Source organism: Nyctibius grandis, chromosome 7 (assembly GCF_013368605.1).
Source record: "Nyctibius grandis isolate bNycGra1 chromosome 7, bNycGra1.pri, whole genome shotgun sequence".
Classification (NCBI taxonomy): domain Eukaryota; kingdom Metazoa; phylum Chordata; class Aves; order Nyctibiiformes; family Nyctibiidae; genus Nyctibius; species Nyctibius grandis.
In genome coordinates this window covers 6,693,216-6,715,397 of record NC_090664.1, presented here as the reverse complement: position 1 = coordinate 6,715,397, position 22,182 = coordinate 6,693,216, and the positions used below count along the sequence as shown (strand labels likewise).

At 42.1% G+C, this 22,182-nt stretch overlaps 1 protein-coding gene across 1 annotated transcript in view; it reads right to left on the bottom strand.

Moving 5' to 3' along the window:
• The window catches only part of AMPH (amphiphysin), a 121,580-nt gene that overhangs the window by 4,919 nt on the left and 94,479 nt on the right, over positions 1–22,182 (bottom strand). Inside the window, exons 13-20 of the mRNA XM_068404973.1 lie at positions 17,735–17,758; positions 16,953–16,976; positions 14,296–14,328; positions 13,740–13,790; positions 11,560–11,679; positions 4,821–4,877; positions 2,121–2,270; positions 609–875 (exon numbers count right to left, since the gene is read on the bottom strand). Of these exons, the coding sequence (XP_068261074.1) occupies positions 609–875; positions 2,121–2,270; positions 4,821–4,877; positions 11,560–11,679; positions 13,740–13,790; positions 14,296–14,328; positions 16,953–16,976; positions 17,735–17,758 (726 nt within the window). The remainder of the gene's footprint in view (positions 1–608; positions 876–2,120; positions 2,271–4,820; positions 4,878–11,559; positions 11,680–13,739; positions 13,791–14,295; positions 14,329–16,952; positions 16,977–17,734; positions 17,759–22,182) is intronic.

Genomic DNA, 22,182 nt, shown 5'->3' with positions numbered 1-22,182 from the left:
CCTCATTAAACTTTTCTGTTTGATTACCCTTACAGTTTATAACTATAATATTACTAAAGTCACAAAATGACATTTTAGCTTTGTTACTGTGAACTGTAGAAGTCCTATGTGTTTCAATAGAACCAAATCTTCCACTATAGATTTTCAGGCCAGAAAAATGCCTTTTTTTAATATTCATATAATCATAGAATGGTTTGGGTTGGAAGGGATCTTAATGATCAAATATATTGTTAGTGTATCAGGTATATTGTTAGCATATATCATACAATATCGCTGACTAACTCTGTGGCAGTGCAGTTTTACTCAGTATATTCATTGTCAGTAGTAATTTGGTGAGATGAAAGGGTTCTTGTATTTCGGTGAGTCTTACAGCTACGTAAGGACATGCACAGCAACAACAGTGCGCAGCAAATGTATCTTCTCAGACTTCATGTATGAAGCAACACCATAATGTTAAAGTTGTGTTTGTGTGGATTTGTGTGCATGTGTCTGGCTGTTAAACTAAGTGTCCTTTGGCCTCAAGAAGTCACCACACTGCCTGCGCAGACAGACACATCCGCAGAAGCTAGACCTGAAGGGATGTCTAAAAGACGAATGAAGAAGCAGACCTTAAAGAGAAAGCCGGGTGGCATCACAGAAGCTGTGTCTTCTGCTGGAACAGGCTGATCTTGAGAAGGTGCAGCCTGCATTTCTTCAGCAGGTTTCTGCTCGATTCCAACTTGGGAAGTTTCGCTGGGAGAAGTGTCAGTGCCCTGAGTGCCCATCTCTGCTGCGGCATCTTTGGACTCATTCACGACGATGTCATGTTCTTCTCCCTCCCCCTCATTGTTTGATGCTGGCTCTATTACTACTGAAGGGATGCTGCTGACCTTTTCCTGGGGGAAAAAAAAAAACCACAAAAACAAACCACAGAAGCACCACAAGAGTATTTAGTACTTTATCTCAAGCAGAAAAATATAATTTTTTGTTTATTGCACAGGGCAAAATTTCTTTCTTCTCCACAGTGGATTCTTACATTAAGACAGAAAACAGTACTTGTGCAAGAATGTAAAGGAGTAATCACTTCCCTGTTTTCACTGTTCCCCTTAGTCCTCCTAAATCTACTTTCTATGTTACCACAAATTATTGCAGTAAATAAAAATGCTGTGCAGGTAGTTTGGGTTTCATTTTCAATGTGCATGGAAATTAACACCACCCTGCTCTTAACTTTGGGTGGGTTTGGGTAAAGCCATTAGTTCTAGGAGTCACTGACCTATATTTCTTTGGGAATTCAAGTCAGCAGGATAATAGCAATATAAAGGTGATGAAAGAAGGAAACAGGACCTATTTCTTTGACTGATTGAGGGGATTTCTCCTGATTTATAGCAATGTAACTGGGAGCAGAGAAAGCAAAATGGCTAAGTAAGTAGCATCTGACCAGTAATGAAGCCTAGGACAAAAAGCATTTAATGAAACTTGTTGGAGCATCCAACCTGAAAAGGTTCATGTTCACTGATCCTCTGCCAGACCATCCTATTCCGGTGCACAGAAGAAACACAACGTGCAATGACAGGAGGTGGCAACTGACTGCCCATCTGCAGGATCTGCTCTTGTAGCTGTTCCACAGCTCCTCAGAGTTTGCAGAAGAAAAGGTAGCAGGCCAGATGCAAATACATAGCTTGACCATCATGATTTACATAAACCAAAGTAATGCTATTGATAGGACATGATGCCAGGAGACAATAAAAAAATCCATTACTTTCTCTGCCTATTTCTCCAGAAAGTTAGGTTATGTGATAAAGCTCGTCTCCACAGAGGAGCACAGAGAGACAACAGCAGGAGGGGGAGCCCAAACAATACCCTGTCTGTGCTGCTCCCAGGCCCATCACAGTAGCCATCAGTCCATTTAGTCCCATCTCCACAAGCCCAGGGAGCACAGGGGCACAAAGGCAGGCACAACCCAAATTAAGGACTCAGAAGAAGGGACACACTGTGTAGGCCCCTCCCAGGGCTATCCCAGGAGAACCTCAGCCTTGCTACTGGCTGGACCTGGAGCACAGAGCTGCAGCAGCCTTGCCTCTCTCAGGCTGCTGGATCTGTCCCAATTCCAACACACTGTCCCGTACACCGACATGAGTTACCTGAGACACATCAGCCTCCTTTTCTTCTCCCTGAGGTTTGTCACCTTCAGCAACACCCTCCTGCTCAGTGGTAGCAGCACCGTCGCCAGCTCCTGCTGCCACAGCCACACTGTCTTTTGCTGCTGCAGCCCCCTCGGTGACAGGTACCCCCTACAAACAACAGGAGGGAGGGACCTTTCAGGATGTGAGTTCTGGATATCTGCTGGAGAGACCATGGACCAGCCTCTGCCCTGTGATCTCCCTGGGTGGTGCCAACCCACAGCCTTGGTTTCATTGGGGTTCCTCCTGATTTGTGAGGGAGAGCAGTGCTGGGGGCAAGCTTGTGCAGGGAAGCTGAGTAACAGCTGGGAGAGAGACATTTATGAAACCTCACTAGGCAGCACTTAGCAGAGTCCTCACGTGTTACTAGTGGAGTAACAGTTTGCCAAGGCTCTAGTACTTTCTCCTTCTCCTGCCTTCAGGCTGTATTGTAGAAGAAATTCACCATAGGTTTCTGCTGAGGAGGAGCTTGCAAGTTGTCCAGGGGTCCACAGGACCCTGCTAGTGGAGTCTGTTCTTGGGAAGAGGCTCCAAGGCTTCTCCAGCTACTATCACCTACCTCTAGACCTGGGTTGGCTTCAAAAATGTTGCCTTAATTACACACTCCTTTCTAACAGAGAGACTTGCAAATCGGGCTATATCAGCAGAAGCAAATATATTCTACAGCTGGATAAAGATCAGAAATCTTCAGACTCTAAGAGATATCAGAAAAAAAAATAACCATAAAGATCTATAGTTAGGTCAGTATAAAAAGAAGAAACATACATAACAGCCCATTCAGTTTGGATATGACTGAACCATTTGTTATCAGTCCACATTGAAAAGTTAATGCATGTTTTGTTCCAGTTCTTGAAAGGTGGATAGAAAAGTACCTGCCTATAGACCAATGTTGAATCCTTCACCCAGCAGAGACTGTCGTTGCAATTTATGTATCACCCTAACATTTGTATCGGTATATGCTGGTATATGCTTACAGTAGCATATTGGATATATAGTTACAGTGGATTAATCTTAAGGGTTGAAGGGTGGAAGGTAAATGACAGAGGAACTAATCATCGTGCTTCAGGGAATACATCAACTGCTTGCAAAGTCTTGGAAGACATTTGGGGTAGTACTGAAGAATTTCTTATGCAAGTTACAGTATCAGAGGGACCACCCTCCACTGGAGGCCAGATATCAGCTTAGCAAATAGCTTGATCTCTTTTGGTAGCTCTTCTGCATACAGTAATGCTGCCATTTTAAACAGCGCACAGGGTCAAACTCACCACATAAGAGACCTCAGCTTCATAAGGACAAGTGGTATTAGAAACAGAAATATAGAAAAAACGGGCAAGATACATTTCAAAGACTTGGCCTTGGTGCTCATGGGATAGTGAGGAATTTCTTGAATGCTTCTACTTGGACCAGACTTGTTGGGAGTGACAAGCCAATGCTAGAGAAGCAACGCAACACCCTTTTGCACTATGTCAACACCAAGCTGGGCTTGACCTACCACTCCCATCCTGTACTTTCTTGCTAGTGTAATTCCACTGCTTTCCACACGGATGTGGCAGTGCTGGTACAGCACCAGTGAGTCCCAAACTCTCTTCCCAGTGACACTGGGATACGCTGGAGCCACAGAAATACCCTCAACTCTAGTAGAGCTAATGTTGTTTTACAGCAGGGTAACAAACCCAAGCCTGGACAGCTGGGACTTACCATTATTCTGAAACCAAAGGGAACAGAAACCAGTTTACAATCTTTTTGTATACATTCTAGATTATCTTTCGAGGTCCCTTCCAATCCCTAACATTCTGTGATTCTGTGATTGTGGCTCCAAAATGAGTAGTGACAAAAAAGGAGGTTGTCAGCACCTCGAGATACAAATCTTAAGCGGCTAAGGACTAGGAGTTACAATCTCTTTCTTAGTCCCTTTGTCTATTCCTGCATTTAATATGTGGCCATTCCTCTTGCGCTGCTCTCTGTGCACGTTTGAACGCATTATAGTTTCGCTTTAGTATAGAAGGATTCGAGGTAAGTAGTTCTATCACCTCTGAAGAAATATAAGCAAAATACAACTATTAGAGTCCACATACACCCAGCTTTAAGTGTGCCATTGAGCTTTTCAGTTCCTTTATAATTTGATTTTAACTGTATCTAGCTTGGTGATGGATTTGTGCTTTATAAAAAACCTTGTAATGTTATTATTTTCAAATATCTGTTTTAGTTTAGGGCATATTGTGCTAAGAAAAAGAAATGATTAATCAAAGCTTTTTTCTTTTTATAAAGATGTTTGCGGGAAGGCTAGGCAACCGAATTTATGGAAAATGTAAAAGCTACTGGGAATCTATGCAGCATATTTCCAAACGTCAATAGAAACAGCATTATATCTCCTACCGCAGAGCTGCACTGTTCGCTGCCCTGAGATATTTATCACTCTATACTGCTACAATAGACAGTTTCTAGGACAGGTCCTGCATTGAATGAGAGATGCTCTGGTGTTAGAATATATGCCGCAGATATAGATATATCCATGTGTTAGAACAGAAAACCGCAGCTAGGTCACAGTTGCATCATATTGGCCTGCATATTGATGAGATGCAAATGACAAATATACTTTTTGAAATGATTCTCTTGAAGATATTAAAGCACAACCACACTCTTGAGGCTGTTCATATGTACCTCGCTCTCTTTCTCAGCAGCTCCAGTTGTCTCCTTATCCCCTGCCTCGACACTGTCCTGTATAAAGAGGAAATATGGTCATCACCTTACTCATGCTGAGGTAGTAGCTGCAGAGAAATTGGTATTAATCAAGCCTAATGGAAGCACGGCATGTATGGGACGAAATGAAATGAATGGCTGGAACTAAATGAGATGATAGTACATAGCAAGCAGAAAGATTATTGCTGCCACATATCATCTGAAATAAAAGTAGGTATTGGCTAAAAAAAAAAGAAACAAAACCTTTTATTTATGTCATCACACTGTAAGCGCTAAGGACAATTTTATTTACTTTTATCAGTATTCTCATAATAGCACCAGCTTTGAAGAATTTTTTAGTAAGCAACAACCTGCTGCTGACCTTGCAGTTTCCAGCAAGCTCAAATTTCTCCCACCCAAGACTCAAAAACTGTTCCCATTATAACCTGCTGCTGCCCCTGCAACTCACCAATTTCCAGGTAAACTTTCTAAAACACTTACTTCTTCCACTCATGTTGGACTGCAACTCATTTAAAGGGGCTCTTCAAAAGAGGTGGGTCACAAAGTTCACCATTTTTTTGCAGAATCACCTTTCTCTAGGTCCAGTGGTACATGCAGCAGGTGCCTGACATTTAAAAAATTAGACACTTGACAGTGGTTTTCTAAAGCTAACGCCCATTTAGATGTTCAAGGGATCAAATGCACTGAACGGTAACGGGCTCCCTCCAACAGTACTTCTTACAGCACAGATGCCATCTAACACTAGGTCCTTTTTTACAGAAGCCGTAAGACTGCCTGAGTTCGAGGTTTTGGAAATCAGGGAAAAAAGGCACAATTATTCCCCGAACTCTTCGGGACTGCTGTGCCCCTCCTGGTTTCTAATTCCACTGTAGCATTTATGAATTTAAGCAGTGACTCAAACCAGTAACATCTCTTCTACTTGCACTTGGATTCAGTTTTGGCTATTGCTCTGCCCAGCCGCCAGGTTTAAGTCAACAAACTGTCAAAATCGCTAAAATTCAGGTCTGGTTTGGACCAGTTGGAAGTGCTTTTGTTCTGTTCAGATTTGACGCCCTGTGGACACAGGTTATTTCTAAAGATGCTCTGCTGAGGAAAAGAAAATCAATGCCTCATTATGGAAATCCACTTTGCTAATAAATTTTGAGGCTGTTTTGCAAACATAGCCAGGTCAGATTTCTCAAAAGAGGGTAAGGGTGAAGACAAGTTATGCAAAATTACATGAGGGCATGGTAGCTTGGACTGTCCTCTTTAGCAATCAGAAATTATGAGACCTCAACTACTCAGGCTCCAGCTACCTGCCTTCACACGGTCACAAGTGTCACTTCAAAAGTTCTACCGGTTTCAGCTGAAATGGTCGCATGTTTCTTGTTTAATAAAAGGATGCTGAGTTATATCCAAACTTCATATCACTCATGTTTTTTCTAATCTAATCTTCCAGTATTGCCAGCAGCTGCCTCATAAGCTCCAGCCAGGTCCAGATGCCAGAGCAAGGCAGCTGCTGACAGCAGCGTTACCATAGAAACCTCTCACAGCTTTATCCCGTTAAAATTAGTGTTATATAACCTTTTTCTTAACGATTAATTATTTTTTTTTTTTTTTGAAGCTGCCAAGTCTCTGCCACGAAGTCCTTGATTTTATAGTAAGTTTGAGGAGACCGTAGAGGGTCTTAAATAGAAAAACAAGTATCAACAGAAAAATATAATTATTTCTTAATCTAGTGATGCACACATGCACACAACCACCCACAGAAGTATCTTTTTTTTTTTTTAACAGAAGTCAGTAGACACACGCCTTCCCTACTTTTACTATTAATGAGTGCCGAATTTCTGCCATTAGCTATATCTGTAAGACAATTTGCCTTCAGGAATGAGCATCATCCTGCACTTTATAGTCAGGAACGTGCCAGCCTGTGCCCTTCTCTTAATAATAACCTGGCAATATTCTCTGGTAAGAATCCCATCAGCCCAGCTTTGGGCCTCTTTGCAGAAGAATCTAATATATACATATACATATTTTTAAATAAGAACTGTTTTCCAGGCTAACTGAAAGCATAGTTTGGGTGGGAAAGGGGAAAGTAAGGAGAGCTCTGCTTGCTTCCCAAAGCTTGAGACTTCCCAAAGCTAATTTGATGATTGTGCACTAGTTAAATTAGTAGCATTTTGCTTTTGATTTTTTGATTAGCTGGAAGTTGGGATTTTGTGGATGGTGGGATTTGAAAATAGAGGCATGGTAGCATGAACTGTATCATTTTTAGGGCATGAAAGCCTAGTAAAAAGGATAACTAAAATAACATCTGAGTAAAGTAACACCCTGGTTCCATAAACAGAGAAAAATCTGCTTCTGCAGGCTTCAACAGAATGACACTATTCCACAGTTCTCTCCCATATGCAAGAGCCATTTATTTTTAATGGCCTCACGCTCCAACTTTGCACTCACACTTAGCTGCACACTCAGAATTTGGACACAGTTGACCACTCTTCTGTATCTAACCATTGTATTGCTCTCACAAATGACATGCTCCACCATTTGGGCACCGTCAATTGCACCTACAATGGGATTCAGCTATAATTAGATACCTTCAAAGCTGCAGGCTGTTTCCTGGCCTCTGCTGTACTCACTTAGTGTCTGCAAAGAGCTTATCAGGTGGTTTCATATATGCTTATACGCAGCTTTGAAAACCACAGTATTTAGCTGAGTGTCTGACTGCTTTAATGGGAGAACATCAGAGTCCAGGCAGGCATCAGGCCCAAAGCACTGAAAGGCTTTTTCCAAACTACTGAGCGTAACGAAAGTCAAAATGCTGATCTCTGAGCAGTGCTCTCAACTCCAAGAGCTATGTCTCACGTGAAGGAGAAGAAGAAAGGGAAATAACAATATTTCATAAGCTTTCGCTTTATTATCATGTCCTCATATCATCTTTGTTTGAATGTGAAAAATTGGTGTGGTGAGAGGGGCAGTATTAGTTGAAAAAGAAATAAGTCATCAGTTAATGCATTATATCTTTTAGACTGTATCCTTTGGATTTTACAGCTGCCTTTGGGGATGCTATGGAAATAGGGAAACAACTGTTTTCATGTGCAGAAGTCCATGCAAGGACTTTTTACCATGGTTAACTTGGCTTCTGTTGGTGCACATGGTCATTCTGTCCCTTTAATTACTAAACATTTTATCCCCTCCCCAAAAAGGATCAACTGTTGATAGCCACTAATAAAAATTTTATTTGTCCTATGGCATCTGAGACCTGAAGGACCAATACAAAAATATGTAATGAGATCCCAGGCAGCAATTCTGACAAGCTCTTGTAATGAAGTCTTGGCAATCTTGTTCAGGCAGACTACAAAACAGCAAGTAACTGAACTCAAAATTCCCTGAGTGGCAAGTGGTACCCAATCCCCTGGACCATTCTCTCCCTAATTTAAATGAAAACCCTACCAGAAAATTTACTGCGAAGCTTGTACAATGAAGAATGAATGCCATACATTTTCTGGATTAATGAGATGTGACAGGAAACTTATCACTGAAAAATTAAACTGATTAGTAGCTGTCACTCCAAACTGGGAGTTACTAAACTCTCTAAAAGATTCCCAGTAAGAAAGTATCTATCAATATTGTACAACTCCACTTTTAAAGTGAACTGTCACTCATAAAGCAAACAAATGCAGAACTGATGTCAAGAAATGACGTGTTTTCATTTTTTGCAACTCAGCGTACTTTTCCTTAGCTTTGATCATATTTGTCATTAATCCTCATCTTCAAAACTCCTCTTTGCAAGTCCTGGAAAGGCCTTCCTGAAATAACAACCCCTCAGAGCCAAATGCAGAATGACTCCAATTCGGACGTTTTTAAAATCAACACTTTAAGCTTATTTTCCCAAATAAGCAAGGACAACTTCATATTCAAAAAGCAACAAAACCCCAAGCACAAATCTAATCAAAACTATTTAACTTCTATTTAACGCCTACAGTCTTCCTCATGGATTGCTCTTAAATTGCCTGGCTCTTCCACTGTGTTTCTCTCTGCCTCTCTCCCAACAGCTCTGCAGTCCTGTGCCTCAGCTAGAGCAGCTGCTGACAGACCGTGGACCCAGAACTCCTCATGGACAGTCAGGCAGCAAAATGGATCATCTGAAAAGGCTGTGCCAGCCGACGAGTGGATGCGTGGTGCTGCAGCCACAGCTTGTTGTTTCGTTAGTGCTTAAGGCATGGAACAGGCTTCAAGCATTGCTTTGTCTTAGTGTGAGGCAAAAAGGAGCTGTCTTCCTTTTAGAAAAATGGTGACCTTCTTTTACAATTTTTTTTCATTAAATCCTTACAGATAATCAAAATAAAACCAGCTAGAAACAACATTTTCAGCTTCATTAATATCTGTTCTTCCACATTATTCCCTGCCATTCAGTCATGGGAAGAGGAGAGCTCCAGACCAATGACTGATTTTGCATCCCTCCTCTCTCCACCTTCCCTCCCTCCTTCTTTATGCCACACTATCAAATTTACTCTGATGAGACGTGAGGCATTCCAGACAAGAGTTTGACAAAACAATGTGCCTCAGACAGGCAATTTCATTCTTTGCCTTACTATAGAGTTGACAAGTTATTACTGTGATTTATATCAACTGAAAAGAAAACACATAGGAAGGGGAGAGCCTGGTCTCCACAGACTGTGGGGCTTTCTTAATTTGGTTATGTTATTAGAAGGGGATTATCCTGAGGTCACTTTCTCCAGTGTGTACCATGCAACTGAACAAAAGTGAATTAAAAAAAAAAAAAAAGAAATAAATATTCAAAATTCATGCAAGTATAATCAGAATTAAACCCTAAACATAGTTCTGGGGAACACATCGGGACTGCTTCCCTCCATAGCCGAAATGCTACTAGGAGTCCATGGAGAATGGGAAGGATTGGACAGAGACAGGCATTATCTTCCCTTTCCCTCAAAGTCCTCCAGAACAGCTCACCCAGCACTTCCCCCCTTTCCTTCTACAGTAAATTATTTTTCCTCTCTCAGGAAGATGGGAGCAAGGGAAGAATGAATTAGGCAGGTGCTACAGCTAAAGTTCAACCTGCCTCTTTGTATCATTTGTGCTGGATACCACTTTTTAATCCCATGGTACAGACAGCTGGAACCACTCAGGCAAACTCATCAATTCATCTTTAAGAAGGTCTTTAATAAACCACATTTGTACTCCAGAGCCTTGCACACCAACACTAGTACTTCCTTCTTTCTGCTGAAGACAGTTTGCTTAGTATCACCTGTGGTTTTTGCATGGGTCTAAGACCAGCAGATAACCAGCCCGTCCTTGGTGCGCAGAGCTAGTGGGCCTAATGCTATCCCCCTAAGTTAGTGACTCTACCCAACCTGGAGTCATTGATAAATGACACCATTAGGCTTGTGGTGTCTAAGCCATTGCCCTTAACAAAAATGTTAAACAAGATCAGCTCCAGAGACAGATCCATGAGATGCTACAGTAGCTGCATAGCTGATAAGTCTTCTGTCAGTGCTCTGTGCTGCCACATCTATAGGCACCAACTACTTCCACTTTCTTCAGCTAATTTGCATCTATATCAGCTTAATATTGCTTCCCATGTGGCAATATACCAAATGCTTACTAAAAACCACCTAATTTTATGATGAATTGGGTATCATCATCCCTACTTAGCAGATGAAGATTCGCAAGGACTCACCCAAGGCAAAGAGCAGTTCAGCAAGCTGAACCTTGTTCTTCTGTGTTCAAACTGTGCTTGATGGTCAAAAAGCACAGCTTTACAGCTTCCACTGGCTTCTGTGGAATCAGACCCACCACACAATCCCCTTTTCTGTCCAGTTTTTCAGTAGTAATCTGCATATTCTAACAGCGACAAACACTCATTAGAGACATTAAACAAGTTACTGTCTCGAGGAAAGCATGGAAACTGTCAGCCTACAAAAACAGATGCATTTTTCCTCTAGGGTTTCTTAGTCTGTGGGTATCACCCACTGCCAAGACCTTCTGACAGTAGTATGTAGAAGAGGAACTTCAGCTGGATAAAAAGCTTATTCACTGAGATTCCTGTTCTAAAAAGGGATGCTAGTCAGCAGAAAAACCCCATCCCTACTGTCTCAGACTACCTCTTCGTCTCTAGTGATACCGATTGCCCTGCTTTGTTCTTCTTGCAGAACTGTCATTTCTTCTCCTCCCACTGTTTCCTGAATGCTGACATGTAAAGATCTCCAAAATGGTGCTTGGAGTTCCCTCTTCAGCTCACAGCTGGCTTCTAAAACCATTAGCCTTGTGGACATTTATATTACAATCACTTTTTTCCTGGTATTTTCATGCTCTAGCAAGGACCATACAAGATGTACATTGGCTTAGTGCTTACAACTCAGCTTGAAATGAAATGAGAAAACTGCTAATAAGGTCATTTAAAAATGGCATCAATTCTTTCCCCTTCTGAAGTTCATCTAGAATCAAACAATCTGTGAAACCACAATCACTCAGCTGAACTTCAGTCTAAAATGCCAAAGGCAAGAGGAATGACATTTTAGGGCTGAAAGGAGGACACGTGCTGGAGAGGCATGCTGTGACACAGCTGGGCACTGGAGAAACCAGCCATGGACGGATGGTAACGATGGAAAGGATGGCCGAAAAGCAGTAGGCACATTCACCATGACGAAAGATGGCTCAGATGAGGCCCGGGAAGTGGCAGGGGGGACAGGTCACTCACCACAGCCTGCTCAGCTAGCTCGGCAGGCTCAGCAGGAACGGCCTCCTTTTCTACAACAGCAGCAGCAGGGGTTTCCTCGACCTTGGGTTCCCCAGGTGGAGCTTCTTCAGCCTCAGTCGTCTGTTTTATTGATTTTTAAGTAGACAGTGGAAAAATTGTTGAGGAGCACATGATAGTGGGAAGGGAGGAGGTGAATGGGAACTGTGCCTGGCGCAGTGCTGCTTCAGGCTCGATCTTGCCAGGCTTTTCCAGGGAGAGGACGGCAGTGCTTGGCCTTACAGCATCTAAAGGGCATTTTCATCCTCAAGGTTCTATATGTAAACTAAGCCAGTCCTACATCCCTCGCAAGGAAAGAAAGTGTGAGCTTCCTGAGTTACAGAAAGGGGTGATGGAAATGGAGAGAAGGCACTCGGTTTGCTCAGAAATGCTCCAGAAACTGATGGCAAGGCCAGAAGTTGAAACTGGCACTCGTGTGTACCAACCCTGGGCTTCAAACATGAGTTTTTAAAATTATTCCCTATTCCCTAGTTCTGTCTGTTCTCAGACAATATAATCCCTTCTCCAGTGAGGGTAAGAAGCAATTAGCAGAGACTCAAACAGTTTTTATATGCAACCACTGACTGCTTGAATTCTGGCAGTGTGAAAATCATCCCTGGTTTCTCATTAAAATGCATTCCTTCTTGAGCTCTCAATCACCTACAAGGCATCCATTTACCAACCCGCTATTGGGATCTCCACCCTCTTAAATTCTGGCCTAAGCTTGTTTTTTAGCAAGAGGATCTAGCAAATATCACCGGTGCTGCAACACATTCAGTCCTGTGGCAAAATAGCTCACAGCAAAAGTGCAATCTCCAATGGAGACATCACTTTGAAAATACACATGCATACAAGGGGAGAGCTGCAAGCTGTGCTCAGTGCATTCCATTTATAAAGATGGTTGACTCAACCAGATAAAATAACCCCAGTAGATTAATTTGCCATGAACAAATTGCTCAGCATAATACAAAGCTCAAAAGCTATTTAGCTGCTTTGCAGTTGATAACAGGCAGCTGGCTGGAAGGTCTCCTGTGATGAAGAGACAGCTTCCACGGAATTCTTAAAGATACTAAAATCTTCTCCTTCCTGATATTTTTCAGGAAACCCACTGACTCTCACTTTTCTCACATATTCCTTAAGCAGACTGATTTTTAATGAGGTACAGAGAAGTCTGCCTAAGCAAGACCTTCACGATTTAGCATAGCATAAAGAAACATTCATTATATTATACCATGCTGTGCAGAAATCTCTCCGTGTAGTGTATTAATGCCAGCTCTAGGGAATTTCACAAAGAAGAAATAGGACTGAAATGAGAAACACAAAGTAGATTTATCCCAGGTAAGATGACTAATGAGTTTCCTCACATTTGACACTGGAAGCAACTTTCAGGCTTAAAATCACAGGTAAGGTTATAATGCAGATTGCATTGCTGTGCTTCAAGGCACTTGTGGACAAGCAGTCTTCAGACTAGTTACCACATTTCAGCTACAAGTAAAAATACTCTCACCGCATTCAGTAACCATCATGAACACAAGCATCACCAGAGGCATTATACAAAAGCCACACTAAACAACATTAAGTATTACTCTGCTGCTATTAAGTAGCTATAGCACATCCAGCAATGCTGCTATTCCACATCCTTACCCCAGGCTAACCAAAGACTGTAACAGAAACTAAGAAACTGCCCAACTATGAGCACTTCCAAAAAGGTTCTCCACCCTTCAGAAGCAGACTGTGCCTACTATTAATATGTGGAAAGTGGATAAAACTACAGCAATATTGGACGTATTTAAACAGCCATTGTGTACTATCACCTGCTTGCTGTACACTGGACCACAGTACTCATTCTTGTCATTTCTTAAACGCAATAAATGAACAAACTGTTTGACTACACCTTTGAAAAGTAAACGTATCTTAGAATACCCTGGTTTTCTTTTCTTTTTCTCTGTGCTATCCTTGTGAAAGACTCTTTCAGTGAGTAAAAATTTATTACTGCAATGGTATCACCCATCAACTCCTCCAGGTTAAGGTTTTGTGATTTAGAGGATGGAAAACGCAAAAAAGGAGAAAATATCTTTGCACAAAGGAAAAATAGTGCCATTTTTTACGAGGCATTTAAAAAGGAAGCAAAAGCCACCACTTACCAAAGGCTCTGCCACATTCTCATTTGATTGCACTGTAAATGCAGAAGTATCCTAGATATAGAAATAAAAAACAATGATGCAATCATATTTGAGACGGCATGTTTGCAAGTGTCTATCAAAGACCTGATTTTTTTAATGTTTTTTTCAGGTAAAGGTGTAAGTAAATTCACATAAAATGACCAATAGATAACCTAAATAAGTATTAATAAGTATGTGAAACTGAGGAAACCACACTTTACAAGATTTTGAGATTGTGAGAAAAATCCACAAAAGAGCACAATAAAAAAGCTAAACCAGTTCTTTTAGGAGGAAAAAATTAGTCCCACCAAGGTAGTCAGATTTTTGCTATTAAATTCAGTCAGGCCAAGAGTACCAAGAGTATTAGCATTATTCCAGTAACATCTAGGAATAATTTCTGAGAACAGACAACGTTTGGATTTGAGTCCATATGACATTGCTGTGCAGCTTGTCTGTAGAACAGATTTCCTGAAATTGTACAGCCAGTCCTAATCCCTTCCTAACAGAACAGAAAAAAAGTAATCTCAAAACATGTTACCTGTGCAAATCCATTAAATGCTGTGCTGGATGTCTAAGTAGAAATGAAGATCAGAACAAATTATCTTTTGTTTACTAAATCAGAACAGAGTCAAAACATTTTTACTTGTGAAATAAAAATAGGCTAAACATAAAAAAAAAAATAAAATGAAGGGTCAGGCAGCAAGAAGTTTGACAACAGTGCTATTTGATAACAGGTGTCACAGGCTTAAAGAAAACACCAAAAACAAAACCAAAAAGCAGAGTAACTTAAGTATTTGTATAAAATAATAATAATAAAAAAGACTAGGTGCATTTAAAATTGTACATATAAAACACAAAACCTGCGAGACACAATGTGCCTTTGCAGTTCAAAGCTTCATTCACTGTTTTAAAATGCATTTTTGTCAGCCTGCTTCATTACACGGCTGAAGGGCACCACACTATGAGCAGTTGCATGGCAATTTTTCAAAAAAAGAATAGCACGGGCTCAGGAGGGGCAGTGGGAAACACACAAATGGATTGTTTTTAAACAACAAGTTTATGCATGGCCTAAGGAACTCTTTGTCTAGGCTAGGCTACACACTGCGGTAGGTACCTCTTCTTTATCAGCCTCAATTTCCTGGAACAACAATCCATATCTCCGGTTAGCAATTTCATCTTCAGATAAATCTGAGTTGTTGGTCTCATTGTCTTTAGGACTAGTTGAACTCTCCGTGCTAGCATTTCTGGAATTTCCCATTTGAAACAGAGCCAAGGGTCTAGCTATCTCCTTGCTCGGTCCAGGATTGCTAATGCCTGCCTGCTCCCCAGCCAAGCCTTGTTTTACTGGTGCCTCCTGACTTTTATTGTTTGTGCTCGCACCTACTTCTCCCCAGCTGTTATCAGTCTCTCCTAGGTGTTGTGTAGACCATTTATCACTAATGCCTAACCAAACATTTTCCATGTTACCTTCCTCTGAGTCTTGCTGCTTGGGGAAAAAGGGCCAATTATCCAGTCCATTGGCTTGGCCATCTGACAGATTAGAAAACCCCCAGGAATCACTAGTAACTGTTGGATCCCAGTTTGCCAGCCAGGGGTCTGTTTCCAAGGCTCCAGGAACACCACTGCTACTAGGATGCTCTTCAGCGACTGCTGCTGCCGCCCTACCTGTCACTTGGTCTTCTGCATTATCTAGGCAAGGATTACTGCAGCTTGTGCTAGCAGCATCAGCTGTCTCGGGCAGCAACGCCCACTCTTTTTCAGCAGCAGCTTGACCTTCAGCAGCAGCACTACCATTTGGGAGGAGGCTGATGCTATTGTCTTCGGTTCCGTTACCAGACTCCTCTGCACTGAATAATTCAGCATCACACAGAACATTTCCTGTATTTGTAAGGTTCTTTTCTGTGTGGTCAGTTACCTCTAGGTCAACATGTGCTGTCATGTTTATACACTCCATGGATGTACTCTCTCCAGTACCACTGTCAGTTTGGTCTAAGCCATCCTCAACTGTCCTTTCGTGGTCCTGAGCCCAGATACCAAAGACTCTCTCGGGTTCAGCGCCAGTGTTTTTTATAGTTTTACAGTTGTCCACTACTATTTTGTCCTCACCTTCCACCCCTGTGCTCAGCAATGGCATTTCTCCATCTGCCTCCTCAACAACACTGATCCCTTTGAATTCTTCTTCCCTAGGGTTTTCTAGCTTAGCACCACTAGCTCTCTCTGCATCCTCATCGTTATCTTCCAACTCATATACATTTTCTACTTCTGTGCTGATTAAAATTTCAAGATCTGATTTTGCTAAACCCTCATGAAGTTCTGCCTCACTGTTTCCTTTGGTTTCGCAACCTCTCTCTTCCAGCTCCTCTGTACCTTCTACCTCCTTGTAGTTAGCAGCTCTGGTCTCTACCTTTTCACTTGGCTTGACACCTGCCCACTCTTCTTCCTCCTGCTCTTCCTCTGCCTTTTGCACATCACATGGGAGGGGTTCATCCAACAAGCTATCAGTTCCCAGGACGGGTGTCTCAAAACTGGTTACGTTCTCTAAAGGCTGATTGGTCACCACATCTTCCCATGGGACATTTTTGGCATCCAACTGGTCCTCCAGTGAAGTCCTCTGGTTTTCATTTACAGAAGTGGACCCTGGTGCAGCATCCTCCTGCTCACCTACAGCGGGCCAAACACTAGCAGGCAGAGTACCCGTGGATTCGCTTGAGGCTTGCTCTGCCCCAGGGAAAAGCAAAGAACCGCCTGCAGGAATTTCCTGGCTGACACTGGGTGTGCTAACATCTAGGCCCCAGTTGAGTGAACCTAGATCAGTTTGAGATCTGTTAGTATCTTCTGATGACCCACTGTTTGGGGTTTCCTCCATGACCAGGTTACACAGGGAAAGACTTTTTGAAGAATCAGGCTTTAAGCAGACAGAAAAGCAAAGAAAAAACACAAGATGAAAAAGATAAAGGCGGACTTGATGAGAAAACACAAAATTTATATTTCACTAGAGCAATTTTAATTTAAAGAATGAAAGTGACTAAATTAAGCAGTTTAAGGAAAAGCTATGTGGTTTGCAACATTTGGAGGCAGTAGATTGCAATGTAAAAGAGCAGCACTGATAGACAAAACCAGAAAACTATATATTACACCACACTGATTAAAGCATGTCGCTACAGTGGCTGCGATTTTGGGGGGAGGTTTGCTTACCGGCTGCACCAATTCGCTGCTTGTCTGTATAGAAGAAAATCATACATAGAAAACACAGAAAATAAGAACACGATCTACTTTGTTACAGCAGCAGTTTATTAATTAGCAGTTCTCAAACCAGCAGGTCTGTGCTGGCTGAAGCTGCAAAAGGTCAAAAAATGAGCATACAAGGCTCCACGCCAAGTCAACCCAGGTATCTCCATGACATAAAGTTGAAAGAAAGCTCACAAAAATGAGCTGTTTTCTACCTGCAGATCATTGTATCTAACTTGGCACTAGGAGGAAGAATGAAGGATTCATGCAGTTACCTAAAGCAGCAGCTTTTTTTGTGAATAACTCATTCTGTATGCCCACAAAGACAAGTTAAACTCTCTCTTCACTCCTGAATTTTGAGAAAATCGTTGTCCATTGAGTTAAAGTACTGAGGAACTACACCTTCAGATAATTAAAACAGATGACTAGCATCCATTCCTACCCTCTAATAGCTGTAAATTCAGGCATGAGAAGAAAAGCAACACACACTTAACTATAATGATTGTGAATCTTATTAGCTTAGATTTCTGACATCATTTTGGTTTTGTAAGCCAAGCAACAGAGATTATTTTTTGTTCTTGTACGTTTTAAAAGATCCCAAGTGGCTTCATATACTTGAAAGTGTTTGTGACGGTCTGTAAATTCTTTATCTTGGCTTTTGGTAAAAACATTATAAATCTGAGTTTACGGTGTAACAAAATCAGAGGCACAGAAATATCCCAATTCACAATGATAACACTTAGGCTTACCGTCCATAGATCCCATGGCAACGTCTGAAAAAAAAAAAAGCGGAAAAAAGAGGTTTTAGAAAAATACTGTTCATATACTGTATGTTCAACACACTACATAACTGTGTGCATTGACTAACAAGAGAGAACTTATTTATATGCGTATTTATAATACATATATATTTTCTATATTAGTGTGCATGTGTGTGCGGGTACATATCTGCATAATAGGTTTTTTGGTTAAACAGGATGGGCAGTATGTGATGGATTGTGGTATTTCCCACTTCAAAGCAGTTGATTTTCAGTGAACTCATAACACTGTATACTTGAGTAACAGCCAGATTCTGAGCTGGTGACTGAATGACTTTCAACAGGTACAGGAGTCTCTGCAAGGTGTAAGCTTTAAAGAGCTTACATAGGTTGGATTTCTTAGCCAGTTAAAAAACGATCCAGCTATCCACTGAGAACAAGTGGGTTTTCTCATAACTCCAACACCAGGAAGGAAAATGGCATGCTTTTTGGAAAAGAAAACAAGAAAGTTGACCAATGTTTTCATTTTCTTGTCCAGTCTGCTACATAATAAATGTTAGTGACCTCTCAGCAGAAGAGCTGAATGGACAGATGAAAGAAAAGCAGCAGACTTCATGCCAAATATTAATAGCCCATCACATGAGAAAGAACTCTGCTGGTTGGTTCCAAAAGCTGTCCGAGATGCTTCAAAACATATCTACTATGTTCACACCTAGGTTAAAGCCCATGAAAAACAAAAACTAAAGGTGTTCATAAAGTAAAAACTGTTCCTGAAATATTTGCAAATGTTAAATGTGATATCTAACATTTGTCTAAGAGAAAGGATTGCTTCATTTAGCTTTTCTGCTTCTTATTTCATAAGGACAGAATGGCTCTCTGAACAACTTCTGCTTTCACAAACAAAAGAAACAGTAATAACTCACTAGTCAGATTTACAGCAAATTAACATCAACAGTCATTTCTCAATCAGTTAAATTTTCTTTAAGTCCAGGTATGTGCTTCTTCAGTGCATGTAATCCATAAGTGTACCTGCTTACTCCGTTGTAACATTATTAGCTGAGCATTCAAGCTTTAAGGAAAAATGATAGGTCTCTTCTTATAGCTCTAAGTGGTGCAGACTCTAGATGTCCTACAGACTTCCATTTTTCATTTTTTCATTTTCCTTTCATTGCTGATGAGGCTTTGAGCATGAGGGAGAAGGAACATACTGAGGGAAAGGCGAGACAGACCACAGCTAGCAAACGGAGGCGAGGGCCAGGCACATTTAGAAAGGCCATTTCTGAAGCAGTCATAGAAACATAAAAGCAAGTGAGGAAGGGCAGACTGAACCTCACTTACTGTGATCTGATAACCCTGGCAGAGCAGCGGAGGAGATAATTAATTAAATGATCAATAGAAAAGTCATGCCAGGCTTCCCGAGGCATCATGGCCCAGATGATTACTCCTGTATTCATGTCACTACTTCAGCACAATTTGCTGAAGGGAAAATATCCATGACTGAGGCAAAAACTATGCACATATAGAAAGACTACTTAAGGCTCTCTTCTTAATCATCCTGCAAAGTAGCACAGGGCTCTCCAAAAACTGTGACCAGTGATTTCATCCTGTCTGTGCTGCCATAGCAACGACCCTGCCACATCCAGTGAGACAGAGACCCAGACTGCAGGGCTGTCTTCCCGTCTTCTAAAAACACAGTGCTCTGACTCATCCACACACTCTTGTGGGCGTGGACCTCCTTTCTCATAAATATATGTTGGGAGGAAATTAAAAGGAGAGGAGAGACTGATGATGCTCCGCGAATGCTTCCTATGCACCTAGATGAAAAAATGCAATGCACTTTTCTACACGGAATTATATTGTGTATTTCATGGTGCAGCTGAATCTAAGCCAACTCTTTTCCACTAAAGTGATACACTCTTCTACAATCTCTACACTATGATGTCAGGACAAACGTACTCTGTCACAAAAGTTAAATGTCTGGTATAATGATCCCACTGCTCTAATCAGTGTTATTACAAGACAAGCTGAAAGTGTAGAGTTAGCAAAGTCACAGCTAGAGTTTTCTGTCACACTGAATGTCAAGGAATCTGCTTCCCCTTCCCTGTTTAGAGGAAGCATGAAAAATAACAAGAAAGATGCACAAAGCCTCTGCTGTAATTAAACACTCCCCCTAGCAAACCACAATGAGAAATTTCAGCTAGCATTCAGAGTGCTGACAATACACTGTTTTTCTGACAGTGCATAACCCACCAGAGATCACTAGAGATCTCATTATATAACTAGGACTGCACATCAAGTAAGAAATTAATTAACTGAGAAAAAGAACAGCAAAGAACCAAGACTACCTCAGCCTTAAAGCTTCTTGTCTTCTCACTCCTTTCCCAGTGCTGCATTCCTGAACAGCTGATTAGTCCTCTTATATCTCACAGTACAAGCCAGGTTAGAGATAGCCACAGGGATAAAAGATTTTGTTAACAGTGGGTTAATATTGTTTCCTTCTTGGTGTACAACACAGAGCTCCAGCTCCACTGGCCAGGAGAACTTGCCTACTGTACTATCAGCCCTATGGGTAGTGAGGACAAGTTCTGGATCTTAAAATAGCAGGTCCCCTACGGCAAGTCAATGAAAATCAGCAACTTGATATATCAGCCTTTTTTTTTTTTTTCCTTTTCTTCTCTTTTTCATATTGCTGCAAGAAACTACCATGGCAAATATTACCATAGAATGTAGAATTCTTTAACACAACATCCTGCAAGGCAACGTCCTACTCCATCCTCTGATTTTCCTTGAGGTAGGTCTAAAATAGATTTAAAAAGCAAAACCAGTCAGATCATATCCCTTGCTTGGTACAGAAACTCCATCACAGCAAAGCAATCACATGCTGACTCCACGAGACCTAGGTCCCCTGAGGCATCTTTCCAGGCAGGAAGAGTTAAAGCCAGGTCAGAAAAATTGTCAGAAAAACAGGAGCTGGAGAATTATAATGTTGGCACTCACAGAATCACAGAATGTTAGGGATTGGAAGGGACCTCGAAAGATCATCTAGTCCAATCCCCCTGCCGGGGCAGGATTGCCTAGACCATATCACACAGGAACGCGTCCAGGCGGGTTTTGAATGTCTCCAGAGAAGGAGACTCCACAACCTCTCTGGGCAGCCTGTTCCAGTGTTCAGTCACCCTCACTGTAAAGAAGTCTTTCCTCAAATTTAAGTGGAACCTCCTGTGTTCCAGCTTGCACCCATTGCCCCTTGTCCTGTCAAGGGATGTCACTGAGAAGAGCCTGGCTCCATCCTCATGACACTTGCCCTTTACATATTTATAAACATTGATGAGGTCACCCCTCAGTCTCCTCTTCTCCAAGCTAAAGAGACCCAGCTCCCTCAGCCTCTCCTCATAAGGGAGATGTTCCACTCCCTTAATCATCTTCGTGGCTCTGCGCTGGACTCTCTCTAGCAGTTCCCTGTCCTTCTTGAACTGAGGGGCCCAGAACTGGACACAATATTCCAGATGCGGCCTCACCAGGGCAGAGTAGAGGGGGAGGAGAACCTCTCTCGACCTACTAACCACACCCCTTCTAATACACCCCAGGATGCCATTGGCCTTCTTGGCCACAAGGGCACATTGCTGGCTCATGGTCATCCTGCTGTCCACTAGGACCCCCAGGTCCCTTTCCCCTACGCTGGTCTCCAACAGCTCTGCCCCCAACTTGTACTGGTACATGGGGTTGTTCTTGCCCAGATGCAGGACTCTACACTTGCCCTTGTTATATTTCATTAAATTTCTCCCCGCCCAACTCTCCAGCCTGTCCAGGTCTCTCTGAATGGCTGCGCAGCCTTCCGGCGCGTCAGCCACTCCTCCCAGTTTTGTGTCATCAGCGAACTTGCTGACAGTGCACTCTAATCCCTCATCCAAATCATTAATGAATATACTGAATAGAACTGGCCCCAGTACCGACCCTTGCGGGACTCCGCTAGACACAGACCTCCAACTGGACTCTGTCCCACTGACCACTACTCTCTGGCTTCTTTCCTTCAGCCAGTTCACAATCCACCTCACTACCCGATCATCCAGACCACACTTCCCCAGTTTAGCTGCGAGGATGCTGTGGGAGACCGTGTCAAACGCTTTACTGAAATCGAGATAGACCACATCCACAGCTTTACCATCATCTATCCACCGGGTAACATCCTCATAAAAGGCTATCAAGTTGGTTGAGCATGACTTCCCGTTGGTGAAGCCATGCTGAGTGCCCCTAATGATCCCCCTATCCTTGATGTGCCTAGAGACAGCACCAAGAACAAGTTGCTCCATCACCTTTCCGGGGATGGAGGTGAGGCTGACCGGTCTATAGTTACCCGGGTCCTCCTTCTTGCCCTTTTTGAAGACTGGAGTGACATTCGCTTTCCTCCAGTCCTCAGGCACCTCTCCCGTTGCCCACGA